General features: G+C 46.2%; 1 protein-coding gene and 1 long non-coding RNA gene across 2 annotated transcripts; both read left to right on the top strand.

Moving 5' to 3' along the window:
• The first annotated feature begins 2,360 nt into the window (after positions 1-2,360).
• LOC135555956 (uncharacterized) lies at positions 2,361-3,688 on the top strand. The gene is made up of 3 exons (XR_010457923.1): positions 2,361-2,590; positions 3,401-3,515; positions 3,609-3,688. It is a non-coding gene; the product is annotated as an uncharacterized LOC135555956 (long non-coding RNA).
• Positions 3,689-4,764: 1,076 nt separating this feature from the next.
• Positions 4,765-19,188, top strand: scaf1 (SR-related CTD-associated factor 1). Its single transcript, XM_064988775.1, is given in 6 exon segments — positions 4,765-8,346; positions 8,349-8,666; positions 8,816-8,898; positions 14,477-14,761; positions 16,150-16,278; positions 18,606-19,188. Coding segments are annotated over 6 exon segments (4,446 nt in total). The 5' UTR covers positions 4,765-4,865; the 3' UTR covers positions 18,756-19,188.
• The last annotated feature ends 1,671 nt before the right edge of the window (positions 19,189-20,859 follow it).

Raw genomic sequence — 20,859 nt, 5'->3', positions numbered from 1 at the left:
GGTTGCTGATAATGGGCCTCTGTACGCCTATGTAGATATTCCATTAAAAATCAGCTGTTTCCAGCTACAATAGTCATTTCCAACATTAACAATGTCTACACTGTATTTCTGATCAATCTGAAATAAATGTGCTTTTCTTTCAAAAACAAGGACATTTCTAAGTGACCCAAGCTTTTGAACGGAAGTGTATATTTGAGATAACTGATAGAATGCACTCATATATACAATTATATTATAATTATACAATTTGTTGTTGAAATCTTACAATAAATTGAAAACCCAAATCAGGGTGTGGGTCAATTCCCTTTCAATTCCAGTCAATTCAGGAAGTACACAGCAATTCCAATTATCTTCAATGCTTTGAAATGAGGAACATTTTTAAAAAATGTGATAGATTAAAAAAAGAAAAAAATGTTTGTAGTATCTTCATCCATTGTCCAACTGTTTCATTTATTATAATTATTTTTAAAACCTTTTTAAAATGTTGATGATTGTTGCTCAAGGACTGTTTGTAATTATGAACGCTCTTAGTGATGATTAATTGAAGGCCTCTGGTATTTGGTCTCTGATGGACCCGGACATTGGTCAGACAACATGATGCATTAGTTAATGTACAGTAGATGGAGAGAAAGGAAGTGTGTGGGTGTGTGTGTGTGTTTGTCAAATCAAATCAAACTGTATTTGTCACATGCTTTGTAAACATCAGCTGTAGACTAACAGGGAAATACTTACTTTCTGGTTATTTCCTGACAATGCAGAGTTAATTATAAAAAAATATATAGAAATGTGTGTCTGTGTGTTAGTGTGTGTGAGAGAGAGGGCGAGAGAATATCGAAATAAAAAGCCCTAACAGCCAGTCAACAGGGTAAGTTAACTCTACTTTAAAACTACTTAAAGCTCTACTTGCATTTCCGTCTTTGCCTTCACATCAACTTTTTTCTTCATAGCATTTGTCACACACCCTCAATCTCATCTCTTTTTCTCTCTTTCTGCCTTTCTGTGTCAGGTTACTTATTGTTCTACTCTTTCTTTCTTAATCTTTTTTTCTGTCACTTCTTGCTAACAAATTGTTCCTCTCCATCTTTTCCTCTCTTGTTCTTACATCTATCTAGCTAGTCCTTTGTCTTTCTTTCTTTCTCTCTCTCTCTCTCTCACAAACTGTCTCCCCACCGTGTAGCTCCTCTCTACTCTGTACTCCTCCTCTGTAGCAGAAGGATGCACCTTCTTGGTCTCCCTGTCCTGGCCCTGCTCCCTGTGCCATCCCTGTGTGAGCGTTTGAGATCCGCAGTCCGTGTGGCATCCAGCTGGTCGAAGCTCTGCTGTTGGTCTGTGGAGAGAATGGGTCAGAGAGACGGGTCAGAGAGGAGAACATAGGCCTGCGTATTTTGTGTGTGCCTATAGGTGCCTGTTTCTGTGTAACGGTACCCTGTTTTCAACCCAAACAGGTATCATCCAGTGGCGGCTGGTGGGAGGAGCTATAGGAGTATGGGGTCATTGTAATGGCTGGAATGGAATTCATGGAACAGTATCAAACACATCAAACACATAGAAATCACATGTTTGACTCCGTTCCACTAATTCCATTACAGACATTACAATGAGCCCATCCTACTATAGCTCCTCCCACCAGCCTCCACTGGCATCATGATGAGGAACATAGCCCATTTCCACATGGAAACCAGGGTGATGCTGGAGAATGAAGAGAGATCAGGACCATGGACTGTTAAAGAGGGGCTACTGAGACTACTATGACCTGGAAAACTACTGCAATAGTTAAGAAAGCTGTTGCTGTTCCTCGGCCAACAAGCAAAGATCTGGATAACCACAAAACTACAACACTTTGAGACAGATTTAGCATGGGTTTACACCAGTGGAAAGTTTAAACATTTTCTGAAGTATATACACTAAAAGGATATGGGTTGACATATGAGGATAAAAAGTTTGAAAGACAATTCACACGTAAACAATAAAATCGTGTATTTTATTTAACGAGGCAAGTCAGTGAAGCACATATTCTTATTTACAATGACAGTCTACACCTGCCAAACCCGGACGACGCTGGGCGCCATCCTATTGTGCGCCATCCAATGGGACTCTCAATCACGGCCGGTTGTGATACAGCCTGGATTCAAACCAGCCTCAAGCACTGAAATGCAGTGCCTAAGACCGCTGCAATTATTTGTTATAATAAAGGCTTGATATTCAGTCATCGAATATATTCAGTCATTCTGTATTAAATACACATCTAGATGTATAGGCGGGAAAAGTATTTATTTTGTTCAGGATCTTTCAAATAGCATTTGGTAGGTTGTCATACCCAACATTAGCCCGATCAACGAAAAACTTAATTTCCCGTCGGCCCTTGTTGACCGGTTTCAAGTGAAGGGAAGTAAAATGTCGGCGATGGATGGGATGGGCCTCTTATTGTGCTTTTAAAATAACAATATCTCAACCTGTAATACTGCATTTTAAACGTAAATTGCATGTTTTAGAAAATAAAGGGTAGTTGAAGATTGTGGATTTACACGGACAAAACATATAACGGGATCTAAGGAATTTAGCGCATGTATTTGACTGGTGTAGCTAGGAGGTGAGCTAACATTAGCATTCCTGGCCAGCTAGCTAGTAACGTTACTGCTATTTCTGGCAGGTCTGGCTGGCTACGAATCTATTCTACTGAAAACATGTGACGATTGTAACTCGTTTTTAGTGATCAAGTGTATTTGCTAGTTAAGTTAGTTGATGTAGTTTGTGAGCCTAGTCAACTGACTATAGTGTGGCCTGATCCAGGTATTTTGCAACATCTAACGTTAGCTAGCCACTGCCAGTTATAACTAATGCAATGGCTAATTAGATAGTTTGCTAGCATTAGTTAGCGCTCTCGTTCGCTGGCTGCAGTTTTCATTATAGATCTGTGGTCTTATTAGCCAGCTAGCATTACATAGTTACGACCCAATCACTGAATGTCATTATCGTCTATATTTCGTGTTTTTTTCGCAGGAAACTGTGCAATTAGCTAAACGGCTAACCCCGATCAGTAATGATAGCTTGATGTCGAGACTAGCTAGACTACAATTTCACTATTGTTCTCACATAGATGGCCATCGAGGATAAACTGATGGAGACAGCCTGAATCCCAGAAACAAAGGATTGTGCTGTAGCTGTGCTTCCTCAAATTAATTGAGGGGGTACCGTAGAAGTTGAAGGTTTTTGGTTCAATCATTTTGTTTATGGTTATGCTGCAACTGATTTGAATTGACGAATGCTTACATTTATTCACGGTCTACATTTTCTAATATACCTGAAGTGATAAGCGATGTGGCACAGAGGGAGGGTCACACACTGCACTACACTACAAGATTCTTCAAAACAAAATTGGATTTGCCTTATGTTGCTTCAGACAGAGAAAGACTCCAGCGAAGAGGAGACAGATAAGGATGAAGAAAGGAGTAGGACAAGGTTGAGGTGTTACCAATTGCGATAGGGAGAGCCCAGATGACGAGCCTAGTGAGCTGGTGAGTGTGATTGTGTGTGTGTTTTTTAAAGCTCTTCCACTGACTGTAGCAGCTATTAATGTGTGTGTTCGTCTGTCTATCCCCTTCGTATAGGGAGCTGTCATTACTGCAACCCCCGAAACGCTTCCCTGCCTGGTCTATCTTCACTGCTCTCCACAGCATCTCCTTGATAGGTAATGCCGGCGTACACTACATTACTTTGAAAGTCTTTCCTGTAATTTTTTTTTGCCTTGCCAACATAGTGTTGCCACTCTAAACGATGTGGCAGAGACCGGGGTCACACGCTATAAAATTCTTCCCTTGGCCGTGAGGATTCGCAATACCACGCTGTCTCGCAAAAACAATTATGTAATTAGATGAGCTAGAATGAGCTGTGGGTCAAAGCCGCCTCAAACTTTTTCAGTCAGACATTCACGCATGCCATGCAGAGTTGAAATATCAAGCCAATACGTTTTTGGATTGAATAACATTGCTTGTCAACTTTAGAGCTGTGATGATATTACGCTTTGGTTAAAGGCAAGTACAAATGCATTGCAAGTATTAGTCATCACTCTTGTTTAAGAGTACACATTCTGGCAGACGCGATGCATCATCATCACTGGTAGGATATCTTTGGCTATTGCTGATCACCGTTCTCAAAACTTGTCGTTGAACATCTCACACTACAAGTGCATTGTAGATTTTTTTGAAAATATCGGGCCATCTCAAAGACGGGATCGGTAGGCCTCATTTCTTCTCTGACCCGCTCACATTTAAACAAGCATCGGTGACAGCCACGCGCCCCGAGTAGGCAACGACGTGTATTTTGTCTCCAATCTCAAACTTGTCAGGGACAGCTAAATTGGGGCCAAAATCATATACCCGGCTAAAGAGAGGATGTCAGAGTGAAAAGTAAGCTGAAATGTATGGGAGAGGGAGACACCCAATATAATAAATGACATAACAGGGAATTTAGATGTGCCAGTTCCACTGTGCGTGGTCTCAGGAGTGATGTATTTGTATTCCAGTTCTGACCTTGAAGTGGAGTTGACAGCTGAGGTGAGAGTGGAAGGCTCGTCACTGCTCAGTATCTTGTCCACTGTCACCGCTGGTATAGGCAACAGGAAGTCAGGTAAATTATTGGTACCGACTCAAATACACGCCTACAATACTCTACTTCCCCCAAACACACACACACTTCACAGATTGTGGACCCCAGGTGGTTGATTAAAGCCTAACATTTCTTGTCTCATCTTTCAGGGTTGCTCTTTTATCCCGGGCCCTCAGCCTCCCTCCTCCAGCCACAACCCCAGGCTCCAGGGAGTACTGACTGGACTGCAGCTTTCCCCAAGCCCAGCTCCCATCCTGGACATGGATTTAACTCGAATCCCAGGCCTTAAAGGGGTGCCTGCCGTCCCTCCTCCTCACGGGATCACAGAGACTGCCAAGAGCCCCCTGCCCTCCTCCACATCTCCCTCCTCTCCTTACTCCTCTCCTGCCTCCCCACCTTCCTCTTCATCCTCCTCTCCTGGAGCTGTGGCAACCAGCTACCACAACGACATCCAAGAGGGAAGGGCCAACAGCGTGATGATGGGTGACGTAGTGTCCTCCACTTCCGCCTCCCTGGCTCCCCCCTCCTCTCTCGCTGACCCCCCTTTCTCCTCCTCTGATCCCTTGTTATGTCTCTCCCCACCCCCTGTGGGCACCGACGGACAAAAAGAGGACGAGACGGAGATCTACGACCCTTTTCACCCCACGGAAGGAGAGAGGGAGGGAGGAGCGGCCAAGGAGGAGGAAGAAGGGGAAAAGTACGATCCCTTTGATCCGACCGGCTCTCCCCCCTCAGAGAGAGAGGAGGAGGAGCGAGCAACGGGGGGAGGGAGGGAAAGAGGGAACAGCGTGAGCAGCAAGGGGAGCGATGCCAGAGGGAAGAAAAGGAAGGCAGAGACGGGGGGGATAGGAGGAGAGGAGAAGGACAATGCTCCTCCAGACTCCACGGACACTCTCTCTGTTCCCCCGCTCTCCCCGCGCTCCCTCCCTCTACCCCTCCGGAGGAGGCTGGACCGAACCAAAGAGCCCCGGGTGAAAGTACGGGACAGGAGAGAGAAGGCGGACCACTCGGACCACTCTGAAATTGAGGAGGGTGAGATCGTGGGGGCCACCGAGAGGGACGGAGGGTTTAGGGAGGAGAGAGGCCGGGAAGGAATCGTTCCTCTCGTCCTCCCCATCTCATCCGGCAGTCCTTTCCTCCACGGGGGAGCTAAGCCGGAGAGGATCCTGAGGGTGTTGGATGGGGATAGCTTTGTGTCGGTGCGGGCTGATGGGGACTGGGCGGGGCCGGTGATGCCTGGCAGGGAGGATGGGGAGCCCATGGATGAGGAGGAGGAGGAGGAGGAGGAGGAAGAGGAAGAAGAGGAAGAGGTGGTGGTCGGGTTGGGAGATCTTAGGAGGAAGCTGGTCAGCCGGCGTGAGGCGAGATACCGTTCCTCCTTCCCTTCTTCCCTCTCACCTCAGCACCTCTCATCGTCTCCTCACACCCTCCTTCTGCCTCCCCCCCCTACCTCCACTGCCGAGAAGGACAAGAGCCGCAAGTCCTCCAAGAGTTCCAAGGAGAGGGAGCGGCGCAAGCGGAAGGAGGGAAAGGTAGGGGAGGAGGAGGAGAGTAGGAGGAGGAGGAAGAAAAGGAAAGAGAAGGATTGTGGAGGAGAGAAGAGTGGTGAGAGGAAGGAAAGACACAGGGAAAGGGAGAGGGGGCGGCGGAGTGAGAGAGAGAAGAAAACAAAGGTGGAGGAGAGAGGGAGGAGCAGCAGAAGCGATAGCAGAAAGAGGAAGAAGAGACGATGGAGCACCCCGGAATCATCAGCACGCCCCCGCTCACAAAACTCCTCAGTGAGGCAAATGCGCGGTGGTCGCTCCTGGTCAAACACTTCAGAGGACCAACACAGAGAGAGAGATAGAGACAGAGAGAATAACAGAGACCGGTACAGAGACCGAGATGGGGAACAAGATGGAGATCGAGACAAGGACAGAAAGAAAGATGACACCCGGAGAAGGGAGAGGGATAGAGACTCGAGCCGGATAAAGAGGGAAAGAGAGCGAGACGGCATCCGCGAATCGACCAGCCGAGAAAGAGGCAGCTCCAAGAGGTCTAAAGGAAGCATAGAACGAAGGCACCGGGACAGGCACCGGGACAGGCACCGAGAAAGGGACAGAGAAAGGGACAGGGACAGAGAAAGGGACAGGGACAGAGAAAGGGACAGGGTCAGAGAAAGGGACAGAGACAGAGCAAGAGAAAGGGACAGGGTCAGAGAAAGGGACAGGGTCAGAGAAGGGGACAGGGAAAGACGTAGAGACGGTCGTCCCGTGGTGCCACCGTCCATCCAGGATCTCAATGGCTCTGACCTGTTCGCCATCAAGCGCACCATCACTGTCACCACGACCACCACCACCACTCTCCCCGGTTCCCCCCCGCTGGCTCCATCCTCCCCCCACAGCCCCCCCCAAGGCTCGGACAAGCCCCACAAGAGGAAGAAGAAGAGGCGTCGGCGCTCGGACGAAGCGTTGGAAGAAGGCATGGGCCGGCGTGGGAGCCGCTCCCTCTCGCCGCCGTCACATTACCATGGCTATGACTCGGACCACTTTTCAGACAAACTGGAGATAAACATGCACTCTCTGGACGGGGAGGCCCTGGACTCAGACTACCCCTCTATAGAAGACTCCCCACCCCCTCCCCAGCTTCTGGAACCCGCTGCCCCCAGCGCCAAACCCAAGACCGCCACCAAACCTGGACGCCACCACTTCAAGAAGAAATCCCGAACGGGCAAGAAAGCTGGTCAGTCTGAGTCGTCCTCTTCCTCCTCGGTTCGACCCAAAGGCAAGGGGCTCTCCACTGCCTCACTCTCCCCAACCCAGGCCGCCCTAGCTACTCTCCCCTCGGCCAAAAGAGGGCGGAAGATGGGGAAGGAGAAAGATCGTGGGGAAAAAGGGGGAAAGAAAGAGTCTGGTCGGTCTGGCAGGTCCAAGAAATTAAGCGGTGGTGGGAGGAAAGCCAAGCTTCAATCCAAAGTGTCAGTGCTCGTGCGTGAGGGCGTGAGCAGCACCACGGGGGGCCCGGTGGGCTCTGGGAAGCTGGGCATGGAGCTCCTCGGGGCAGGCGGGTCAGTAGGGGGCTCTGGTATGCCGGTGGTGGGAGGTTCCATTGCGGTGGTCTTTAGGAGGGACAATGAGAGCAGGTCTCCGTTCCTCAAGCCCTGCTCTGAGCCTCTATTGCTGAGTGGACGCAACAAGGATCTGGGGAAGGTGGGCAAACGCAGTTCCCTGGCTGCTCCCCCTTCCTCCTCGCTGGCCAATCCCACGGTGGCAACACTGAAGTCCAAGAAGGCCAAGCCCAGCTCCACCACCTCCACTTCCTCCTCGGCGTCTTCGCCCTCATCGTCCCTGGCAACCAAGCGTAGGCGGCGGCTGGCGAAGAAGACGCGGGGAGAGAAAGGCTTAGCTGCTGGTTTGACGGACGTGGATGGCGCCATGGCCAACTGTAGCTCTGAGGGCGGCGGCTGGGGTGGACCTTCCTCCGACATCCAATCAGGAGTCGGGACTAAACCATCCAGTCCACACTCTGGTCCAGCCGGTCCAACCCCTTCCTCATCCTCTTCTTCATCATCCTCCTCTTCCACCAGTGTCCTCCCCCCGTCCTCCTCACCTCCTCACACCCCTCCGCCTTCCTTCACCACCTCTCGTGATGCTCGGGAGTCGTCTCCCGACTCGCAGACTGTGGACAGCAGCTGTAAGACCCCTGAGCCCTCCTTCCTATCCGAGGACTGCCCCGCTCAGACCCAGAGCACCCCCAACCTGCCCCCTCCAGTCCCACGTCCGTACCATCCTCCCAGGGAGGAGGCATCTCACAATACGCCCCCTCCAGCATAAAGCCCCTCCCTCTGGAAGAAGCCTCCAAATCCCTGGCCTCACCCCCTTGCTCCTCCTCATCTGGCTCTGCCCTCGCCTCTCTCTCACTTCCTCCTTCCTCCACAGACCCCTCCTCCTCTTCCTCTTCTTCTGTTTCTTCATCCTCAGCCAACAAGCTGCCACCGCCTCCTCCTCCCCCTCCTGCTGCCCCTACCCTCCCCTGGAGTCTGCAGACAGGAGTGGACTGCACAGCCGGAGGAGTTTTAGCATGTAAGTCTCTGTCACGAGCATTCGTTATAATAATGTCAACTAGTAGATTTTTGGTGGAGGGTCAATACTTTTTGGTGGTATTCCTGTTGCTACTATGAAGTATATAATATCTATAAGGTTTTACTAACCCCTTGCTCTCTGTATTTCAGTGACAGCTCTGCTGTTTAAGATGGAAGAGGCCAATATCGCAAGTAGAGCCAAAGCCCAAGAGTTCATTCATGCTACAAGCCAGGTGTGTGTGTGTGTCTTTGAGTAATTATATTCCTCTGTGTGTGTGTGTGTGTGTGTGTGTGTGTGTGTACACAGTACCAATCAAAAGTTTGGACACACCTACTCATTCAAGGATTTTTCTTTATTTTTACTATTTTCTACATTGTAGAATAATAGTGAAGACATCAAAACTATGAAATGACACATGGAATCATGTAGTAACCAAAAAAGTGTGAAACAAATCAAAATATATTTTATATTTGAGATTCTGCAAAGTAGCCACCCTTTGCCTTGATGACAGCTTTGCATACTCTTGGCATTCTCTCAACCAGCTCCATGATGTTGTCACTTGGAATGGATTTCAATTAATATGTGTGCCTTGTTAAAAGTTAATTTGTGGAATTTCTTTCCTTAATGCGTTTGAGCCAATCAGTTGTCTTGTGACAAGGTAGGGGTGGTATACAGAAGATATCCCTATTTGGTAACCTGCCTCTACCATCCGTTCTATTGGTCAACGTGACATCACTGGAGAATAAACTGGATGAGTTCTGTTCAAGACTATCCTACCAACGGGACATTAAAAACGGTAATATCGTATGTTTCACCGAGTAATGGCTGAAGGACGACACGGATAATAAACAGTTGGCTGGGTTTTCCGGGCATCTGCAGGACAGAACAGCTATGTCTTTTAAGACGAGGGGTGGTGGTATGTGTACATTTGTCAATAACAGTTGGTGCGCAATGTTTAATATTAAAGTCTTGAGGTATTGCTCGCCTGAGGTAGAGTACCCCACGATAAGCTGTAGACCATACTATCTACCAAGTTTTCATCTATATTTTTTGTAGCTGTCTATTTACCACAACAAACCCATGCTAGCACTATGACCGCACTCAATGAGCTGTGTAAGGCCATAAGCAAAGAAGAATATGCTCATCCAGAAGTGTCGCGCCTAGTGGCCGGAGACTTTAATGCAGGCAAACTTAAATCCATTTTCCGTTATTTCTACAAGCATGACATATGTGCAACCAAAGGGGGAAAAAAACTCTAGACCACCTTTACTCCACACACAGAGACGCATACAAAGCTCTCCCTCGCCCTCCATTTTGCAAATCTGACCATAATTATATCCTCCAGATTCCTGCTTACAAGCGAAAACTAAAGCAGGAAGTATGTGACTCAATACTGAAGTGGTCAAATGATGCGGATGCTACGCTACAGACTGTTCCAGGATTCATCCAATGGCATTGAGGAGTTTATCACATCAGTTACCGGCTTCATCAATAAGTACATTGACGATGTCATCCCCACAGTGACCGTATTTACATATCCCAACCAGAAGCCATGGATTACAGGCAACATCCGCACTGAGCTAAAGGCTAGAGCTGCCGCTTTCAAAGAGCGGGACACAAATCCACACGCGTATAAGAACCACTATGCCTTCAGATTAATAATTTAAGCAGGCAAAGCATCAATACAGGAACTAGGATTAAATCCTACTACGCCGGTTCTGACGCTTGTTGGATGTGGCAGTGCTTGTAAATAATTACGGAGTACAAAGGAAAACTCAGCCGAGAGCTGCCCAGTGACACGAGCCTACCAGACGAGCTAAATGCCTTTTGATACTTGCTTCGAGGCAAGCAACACTGAAGCATGTGTAACCGATGTGAAATGGCTAGCCAGTTATCGGGATGGGCGCTAATAGCGTTTCAATCGGTGACGTCACTCGCTCTGAGACCTTGAAGTATTTGTTCCCCTTGCTCTGCAAGAGCCGTGGCTTTTGTGACGCAATGGGTAACGATGCTTCGAGTTTGGCTGTTGTCGATGTGTGCAGAGGTTCCCTGGTTCGAGCCCAGGTAGGGGCGAGGAGAGGGAAGGAATCTATACTGTATGATCAAGCTCTCAATAGCCTATGCAAGTAAGACATTTTAAACAGGTCAACATTCACAAGGCCGCAGGGCCAGATGAATTACCAGGACGTGTACTCAGAGCATCTGTGGACCAACTGGCAAGTGTCTTCACTGACAATTTCAACCTCTCCCTGACCGAGTCTGTAATACCTTCGTGTTTCAAGTAGAGCTCCATCGTCCCCGTGCCCAAGAAAGTGTTGTTTGGACTTCCTAAACATGCCGCCCCCAGGTGGTAAGGTTAGGCAACAACACATCAGCCACGCGGATCTTTAACAGGGGGCACCTCGGGTGTATGCTTAGTCCCCTCTTGGACTCCCTGTTCACCTACGACTGTGTGGCCAAGCATGACTCCAACACCCTCATTAAGCTTTCTGATGACACGTGGCAGCCTTATTACCGACAACAATAAGACCGCCTATAGGGAGGAGGTTGGAGACCTGGAAGTGTGGTACTAGGACAACAACCTCTCCCTCAACGTGAGCAAGACAAAGGAGCTGATCGGGTACTACAGGAAAAGGAAGGCCGGACACACCCATTCACATCAATGGGGCTGTAGTGTTACGGGTCGAGAGCTTCAAGTCCCTTGGTGTCTACATCACCAACAAACTATCAGGATCCAAACACACCAAGAGGGTTGTGAAGAGGGCACGACAACACCTTTTTCCCCTCAGGAGACTGAAAAGATTTGGCATGGGTCCCCAGATCCTCAAGGTTCTACAGCTGCACCATCGAGAGCATCCTGACTGGATGCATCCCCGCCTGGTATGACAACTGCTTGGCATCCGACCGTAAGGTGCTACAGAGGGTAGTGCATACAGCCCAGTACTTCTCTGGAGTCAAGCTTCCTGCCATCCAGGACCTATATACTAGGCTGTGTCCGAGGATGGCCCAAAAAATGGACAGACTCCAGTCACTCAAGTCATAGACTGTTCTCTCTACTACCGCACGGCAAGCGGTACCGGAGCGCCAAGTCTAGGTCAAAAAGGCTCCTTAACAGCTTCTACCCCCAAGCCATAAGACTGCTGAACAATTAATAAAATGGCCACCCGGACTGTTTACATTGACCCCCCCCCCTTTGTTTTTACACAACTGCTACTCGCTGTTTATTATCTATGCATAGCCACCTTACCCCTACCTGCATGTGCACACTACCTTTACTAACCTGTATCCCTTGGTACTGGTACCCCTTGTATATAGCCTTGTTATTGTTACTTTGTGTTACTTTTATTACATTTTTCACTTTTGTTTATTTAGTAAATATTTTCTCAACTCTATTTCTTGAATGGCATTGTTGGTTAAGGGCTTGTAGTAAGCATTTTGCTGTAAGTTCTACACCATTGTATTCGGCGGATGTGATAATTAAGATTTTATTTTAATTTCAAGAAGATTTTAGTCAAAACTGTAACTAGGCCACTTGGGAACATTCAATATTGTCTTGTTAAGCAATTCCAGGGTACATTTGGCCTGGTGTTTTAGATAATTGTCCTGCTGAAAGGTGAATGTCTCCAAGTGTCTGTTGGAATGCAGACTGAACCAGGTTGTCCTAGGATTTTGCCTGTGCTTAGCTCTATACAGTTTATTTCATACTAGAGAAATCCCTGGTCCTTGCCGATGACCAGCATACCCATAACATGATGCAGCCACCACCATGCTTGAAAATATGAAGAGTGGTACTCAGTGATATGGTGTTTGCACCAACATAAATCTTTGTATTCAGGACAAAGTACATTTCTTTGCCACATTGTTTGCAGTTTTACTTTAAATCAAATCAAATTCATTGGTCACATACACGTGTTTAGCAGATGTTATTGCGGGTGTAGCGAAATGCAGTAATATCGAACACTTTCACAACATATTCTCTAAATACATGTACATCTAAGTAAGGAATGGATTATCACAGCCTGTAACTGTTTTTAAGTCACCATTGGCTGGGCCACTCGAGTGGCGCACCGGTCTAAGGCACTGCCTCGTAGTGCTAGAGGCATCACTACATACTCAGGTTCGATCCCGGTCTGTATCACAACCGGCCATGATTGGGATTCACTTGGCTCATCACGCTCTAGCGACTTCTTGTGCAGGGCCGGGTGCCTGCAGACTGGGGGGGAAATAAAATTTAATAAAAATCACCTTTGGCCTCCTTCCTCTACGGCAACTGAGTTAGTGAAGGATTCCTGTGTCTTTGTAGTGATTGGGCAATTGATGCACCATTCAAAGTGTAATTAACAACTTCAACATGCTCAAAGGGGTATTCAATGTCAGCTTTTATTCAGAAGTTTACATACACTCAATTAGTATTTGGTAGCATTGCCTTTAAATTGTTTAACTTGGGTTAAACGTTTCGGGTAGCCTTCCATAAGCTTCCCACAATAAGTCGGGTGAATTTTGGCCCATTCCCTCTGACAGAGCTGGTGTAACTGAGTCATGTTTGTAGGCCTCCTTGCTCGCACACGCTTTTTCAGTTCTGCCCACACATTTTCTATAGGATTGAGGTCAGGGCTTTGTGATGGCCACTCCAATACCTTGACTTTGATGGGGTCATTGTCCATTTGGAAGACCCATTTGCGACCAAGCTTTAACTTCCTGACTGATGTCTTGAGATGTGGATATATTGAAGCAACATCATTTTCCTACCTCATGACGCCATCTATTTTGTGAAGTGCACCAGTCTCTCCTGCAGCAAAGCACCCCCACAGCATGATGCTGCCACCATGTGCTTCACATTTGGGATGGTGTTCTTCGGCCCATTCTATTTTTGTTTCATCAGACTAGAGGACATTTCTCCAAAAAGTACAAACTTTGTCTCCATGTGCAGTTGCAAACCGTAGTCTGGCTTTTTTATGGCGGTTTTGGAGTGGTGGCTTCTTCCTTGCTGAGCGGCCTTTCAGGTTATGTTGATATAGGAATCGTTTTACTGTGTATATAGATTATTTTGTACCCATTTCATCCAGCATCTTCACAAGGTCTTTTGCTGCTGTTCTGGGATTGATTTGCACTTTTCACACCAAAGTACGTTAATCTCTAGCAGACAGAACACACCTCCTTCCTGTGCGGTATGACGGCTGTGTGGTCCCATGGTGTTTATACTTGCGTACTATTGTTTGTACAGATGAACATGGTACCTTCAGGCATTTGGAAATTGCTCCCAAGGATGAACCAGACTTGCGGACATCTACAATTATTTTTCTGAGGTCTTGGCTGATTTCTTTTGATTTTCCCATGATGTCAAGCAAAGAGGCACGGAGTTTGAAGCTGGGCCTTGAAATACATCCACAGGTACACCTACAATTGACTCAAATTATGTCAATCAGAAGCTTCTAAAGCCATGACATTTTCTGGTATTTCCCAAGCTGTTTAAAGGCGCGGTCAACTTAGTGTATGTAAACCTCTGACCCACTGGAATTGTGATACAGTGAATTATAAGTGAAATAATCTGTCTGTAAACAATTGTTGGAAAAATTACTTGTGTCATGCACGAAGTAGATGTCCTAACCGACTTGCCAAAACTATAGTTTAACAAGAAATTTGTGGAGTGGTTGAAAAACGAGTTTTAATGACTCCAACATAAGTGTATGTAAACGTCCGACTTCAACTGTATGTGTTACATATTTGTCTTGGATTGTTTTGAAGGTGTTCAATATCTGACCAAGCACTTCTGTTTCTCATCATACCTTCCGTCTCTCTCTCTCTTGCAGATTCTCTCCCAAACCAATCAGAACCATTCATCGCAGCATGCCCCTTCCTCTTCTTCCTCCTCCCAGGTTCCTCCCCCTGGCCCCACCCCTGCCCAGTTCATCCTGCACAGCTCTCTCCCAATGGTGGGCTGCACCAAAACCACATCCAGCCACCTGCACCCTGGCATGTCTATGGGTGGCGGCTGCGCCCAGACCCCGCCCCCTCCCATGCCCTCTGGGTTCTCGGGAGGGTCCGGGGGCTCCAGTGACATAGGCTGGGACAACGAGAGCAAGGACCCTGACAAGGTAGCACCATTAAAAACCATGTCTTTCTACCACTCCCATATCTTCCAATTACGGATGTGTGTGTGTGTGGAGAGGAAGGTCATCTGACTATTAGTACAGTACCTCATAGTGTTGTCACGATACCAGAATGTTGACTTCATTACCGATACTAGGTTTAGTATCACAATGCTCAATACCAAAACGGTTCCATGGCACACAAAAAAAGGCATTTTAGCCAAAGTCACCGAATGGCACTTTATCCAGACAGATATACTCAGCTACTGCTCTGTTCAATCGTTGGGCATCTTTTGAGTTCAATATCATTACATTTGCATTTTTTTACTAACATTTTTCGGAGACAGCCATGTATGCATTAATTAATCAATTATACAATCATGCAATCAGTTTGACTTTGTTTTTACCAATCTTAACTACATAATGGTAATGATTTATTTGAATGGAAAATCTGTTGGGTAAATAAATCTGTAGCATATGGACAATACAGGTGAATGAATATTCAATAGGAGTGTGTGCATGCATTGAGTTATTGGGCTTGTTTTTGGGTGATTTCATGGGGCTACAGATGACAAATTGTATTCAACAACAATTGCGTTGAAGTAGCATTTTCATAAAAATGTGCGTTGTCTCTAACGAGTAACCATGTCATTAACGAGGCAGTCAGGACACCAAGGAACTTGGGACAATGGGTAGCCTTGTGGTTAGAGCTGGATCGAATCCCCGAACCCCCAAGCTGACAAGGTCAAAATCTGTCGTTCTGCCCCTGAACAAGGCAGTTAACCCACTGTTCCTCGGTAGGCCGTCATTGTAAATAATAATTTGTTCCTAATTGATTTGCCTAGTTAAATGAAGGTTAAATAAAAAACAATAATAACATTTTTATTGATAATCAGCTTTGAAATGAACATATGCCTTTTTGTAGTTTGCATATCACAAAGTAAGTCTCGGATAGTGAATTGATGTTAGCTTTATGTATCACCTAGCAAGGAAAGTTAGCCTACAAAGCTGGACACTGTATATTCTTCCATTGTAAAGGGTATCCACATTGTTTTGCTAACAGTAGTTAAGTTTCAACATCTACATATGCCTTGTCGCATTATTCAAATCTTCTGTTCAGCATGAGTGGGGAGCTAACATGATGTTGCCCAGACGACCAGTGCAGACTAGAAATAAGCAAGTGGAGCAGGCGCTGTGAGCGCTATAATAAGGGGTCGGCTGCGCTGATAAGAATGGCTTGATCCGTGAGGGACATTTGACAGAAGTACCGAAAGTGACATTCTACTGCAAAACAGTTTTGCATGTTCTGGTATCTAAAAAGTACTGACGTTTCGGTATACCTTTCAACCCTAGTACTGCACCTCTTATTTTATTTTTCTCTCTCTCGCTCTCAGTACCTGAAGAAGCTCCACACTCAGGAGCGAGCGGTGGAGGAGGTGAAGCTGGCCATTAAGCCGTACTACCAGCGTAAAGACATTAACAAGGACGACTACAAGGACATCCTGAGGAAGGCAGTACACAAGGTAACCCAGCTCTCTAACCATAAACCTGCTTTAGCTGCATTACATTGTTATTACATGGTTTAAGTGCGCCGTTGTCACGCGGCTGAGTGCGCGCCGTTGTCACGCGGCTGAGTGCGCGCCGTTGTCACGCGGCTGAGTGCGCGCCGTTGTTACGAACGCTTTGTTCAGAGTTCTTAACGTTGTTATTCGAGGGTGTCAAACACCTTATTCTATGACTTGATAAACAGTTGAATCAGGTGTTTTAGTGCGTGGCTGGAACAAAAACGTCTGCTCTGCAATGGTCATGCTTTTGGATTTTGGCTGTAGCGTCTCTCAGTAACGGAGTGTCGGTGCATTTTGTTCCATAGGAATAACAATTGCTTTTCAACCTGTTTGTGACTTGCACGTTTTAAAATATTGGCTCACACAATTTAAAGATTGGCGTAATTACTAGACTGAGTGGTGTGGTGTCGATACAATTACTTTGACTTGTTTGTGAAGGTTTAAAGAATTTCCACAAACAGTTGTTGGCAGTTGTTGGAAGTAGACCTCATGAAGGCCAGAGGGAGTGTAGTATATTTAAGCAATAAGGCCTGAGGCGGTGTGGTATATTGGCCAATACACTGAACAAAAATATAAACACAACATGTTAAGTGTTGGTTTCATGAGCTCAAATAAAAGATTTTAAAAAATAACATATGCACAAAGAGCTTATTTCTCTCAAATTTTGTGCAAATTTGTTTACATCCCTGTTAGTGAGCATTTCTTCTTTGCCAAGATAATCCATCCACCTGACAGGTGTGGCATATCAAGAAGCGTATTCAACAGCAGGATAATTACACAGTTGCACCTTGTGCTGGGGACAATAAAAGGTCACTCTAAAATGTGCAGTTTTGTCACACCACACAATGCCACAGATGTCAAGTTTTGATGGAGCTTGCAATCGGCATGCTGACTGCAGGAATGTCCACCAGAGCTGTTTCCAGAGAATGTAATGTTCATAAGCAACCTCCAATGCCGTTTTAGAGAATTTGACAGTATGTCTAACTGGCCTCACAACCGTAGACCATGTGTAACCACGCCAGCCCGGGCGGCTTCATGTGCGGGATCGTCCGAGACTAGCCACCCGGACAGCTGATGAAACTGAGTATGCATAACTGAAGAATTTCTTCACTAACTATCAGAAACCGTCTCAGGGACGCTCGTCTGTGTGCTCGCCGTCCTCACCGGGATCTTGACCCGACTGTAGTTTGGTGTCGTAACTGACTTCAGTGGGCAAATACTCTCCTTCGATGGCCACTGGCACACTAGAGAAGTGTGCTCTTCACGGATGAATACCGGTTTCAATTGTACTGGGCAGACGGCGTTGTGTGGGAGAGCTGTTTGCTGATGTCAACGTTGTGAACAGAGTGCCCGTGGTGGCAGTGGGGTTATAATATGGGGAGGCATAAGTAACACGATTGCATTTTCTCAAAGGCAATTTGAATGCACAGAGATACCGTGACGAGATCCTGAGGCTCATTGTCGTGCCATTCAACCATCACCTCATGTTTCAGCATTATAATGCACGGCCTCATGTCGCAAGGATCTGTACACAATTCCTGGAAGCTGAAAATGTCCCAGTCCTTCCATGGCCTGCACATCCATGTCACCCATTGAGCATGTTTGGGTTGCTCTGGATCAACGTTTACGACAGTGTGTTTTCCGGTTCCCGCCAATATCCAGCAACTTTGCACTGCCATTGAAGAGTGTGACAACATTCCACAGGCCACAATCAACAGCCTGATCAACTCTATGCAAAGGAGATGTGTGGCACTGCATGAGGCAGATGGTGGTCACCAAATACTGACGGGTTTTCTGATCCACGTGCATTTAAAACAAAAACACAGATGCGTATATGTATTCCCAGTCCTGTGAAATCCATAGATTAGGGCATAATTTATTTATTTATTTGATTTCCTTATGAATTGTGACTTAGTAAAATCTTTTAAATTGTTGTGTTTTATGTTTTTATGTTCAGTGTATCATGTCCAAGGGCTGTTCTTATGCACAACGCGGAGCTGTATATTGGTCATATACCACAAATCTCAGAGGTGCCATATTGCAATCATAAACTGGTTTACAACATAAAAATGAGTATTTTTGCATTATACCATTGGTATATTGTATAATATACACACGGCTGAAATGCTGTTTCAGCCAATCAGCTAATCAGCCAATTCTAGCAGTTACAATTGGAAGTTGTAATTACAGCCTAGTTAAACTGTAACTACACAGTAATTACGCTGTAACAGCCATTTGATATATAGTGTGTTTATGACTAATACCGACCTGTGTCTGCTTCTCAGATCTGCCACAGTCGAACGGGAGAGATCAACCCGGTCAAGGTGAGCAACCTGGTCAAGCTTTATGTTCAGAGGTACAAGTACTTCAGGAAGCACGGTCGAAAGATGGACGAGGAAGAGAGGGAGGACAGAGAGATGGATTCCTCCTATTGATTGGACCAGGGGTCGCACTCCCCCTCCTTCCATTGGTCCTGCCACCCAAGGACCAGCCCCGCACTCCTTGCACGTGACTGGGCCCAATGAGGCCGTAGAGTGACATTTTGTTTTATTCCCCTCCCTATTTGCTGTCCCCATGTAAACTCGTAACACCTCTCCTGTGTGTCTTGCTGTACAGAAATGTTGAGTAGATATCTGCAAAATATACACATGCAGTATATTCATTTAAAAAAAAGTACAATGTTGTGGGAGAGATGCAGAATACATGTATACACACTTACACATGCACACACACACACACACACTGTATATACTGTAAGTACACTACACTGACTCTCTCCTTTCTCTCTGTGTGGTATAAACCTGTCATAGTCAGGTGGTTGGTCTGTTGAATGGATGGATGGTTTAAATATAGAGATTTGACACTTGATATTCTGTCCCTGTCTTTTATTTGAAGTCTGTACTCTGAAAGGTGGTTTCCTGAGCACAGGAGATTCTCTATCGAGTTTGCGTTTTAAATTCGGGACCAGGCTTAATCTGTGTCCGGGAAACCAACCCTGAAGGTGTGTGTACTCTGATCAGTGCTTAGGCAGAGAGTTAAATAAATGAAAGCAGGGTGTCACTGTCCTACAAGCTATGGATTTACAGGCTTGCAGCAGACCTGTCACTGACTGAGTGAACTGTTTGTAATGGATTCTTTATACGGGCTGGTTCTGAACCAGGCTTAAATGCTGTAGGTAATGTTACCCTACCCATTAAAGTAGGGAACTGCAAAACTTAGATTGGTTTTGAGATGCAATTTGACTACTCTGGTTAGCCTTCATTGGTTTATATTAGTGTTAGTGAGTACTTTTTCTAGTACATTACATTAAACGGACATCAAATGGAACATTGAAAGCATATGACTTGTGACATCAGAGCTCACGTTAAAAGCAACCATGAAAATTAAATCTTCTACACATTGGAAGTTGAAGCTATGTGGTGAGTCAATGCATGTTGAGTGCCTGGGAAGTGTGAACTGTGTTGCATGTATCAACGCGCTTGTTCCTTTCATTGTCAGGTCTCCTGTAAACTCTTATTAATGGGTGAACACTCCAGTCAGTTTATCTCTACAAGTTTTTGACAAGTCAGGCAGTCAGAATTGGAACCAATGGAATAGTCCCAAACGAGTCAAGCAACATCAAGAGCACCTCAGAACTATGGAAGTATATAATATTAGGGCTGTCAGAGTTGATCAGTTTTTATAAATGTTTTGTATTGTTTAGTGCACCACTTTCTTTTTATCACAATTTAATGATATTTTCTGAAATTGTAGAAAATACATTGAAAACATCCAAAAAATACAAAATACATACAGCAGAAATCTAGATGTGTCATGGACACCGGCGTCACGCTTCCAGACAAACTAAACACGTTCTTTGCCCGCTTTGAGGATAATAGAGTGCTATTGTCACGGCTTGTTAACAACCCCCCTCCTTCTCCATGGCTGATGTGAGTAAAACATTTAAACTTGTTAACCCTCGCAAGGTTTCTGGCCTGGTCGGCATCCCAAGCTGTGTCATCAGAGCATGTGCAGACCAGCTGGTTGGTGTGTTTACGGACATATTCAATCGCTCCCTATCTCAGTCTGTTGTCCCCACTTGCTTCAAGATGGCTACCATTGTTCCTGTACCCAAGAAGGCAAAGATAACTGAACTAAATGACTACCGCCCTGTAAGCATTTACTTCTGTCCTCATGAGGTGCTTTGAGAGGCTAGTCAAGGATCATATCACCGCCACCTTACCGGGCACCCTACACCCACTTCAGTTTGCATACCGCCCCAACAGGTCCACAGATGACGCAATCGCCATCACACTGCCCTATGCCATCTGGACAAAAAGAATACATATGTAAGAATGCTGTTCATTTATTACAGCACAGCATTCAACACCATAGTACCCTCCAAGCTCATCATCAAGCTGGTGGCCCTGGGTCTCAACCCTGCCCTGTGCAACTGGGCCGCCCCCAGGTGGTGAAGGTAGGAAACATCTCCACTTTGCTGACCCTCAACACTGGGGCCCCACAAGGGTGTGCTCAACCCTCTCCTGTACTCCTTGTTCA

The sequence above is a fragment of the Oncorhynchus masou genome, chromosome 15, assembly GCF_036934945.1.
Source record: "Oncorhynchus masou masou isolate Uvic2021 chromosome 15, UVic_Omas_1.1, whole genome shotgun sequence".
NCBI classification, from domain to species: domain Eukaryota; kingdom Metazoa; phylum Chordata; class Actinopteri; order Salmoniformes; family Salmonidae; genus Oncorhynchus; species Oncorhynchus masou.
The sequence above is the reverse complement of the archived record's forward strand: the minus strand, read 5'-3'. Positions and strand labels throughout refer to the sequence as shown.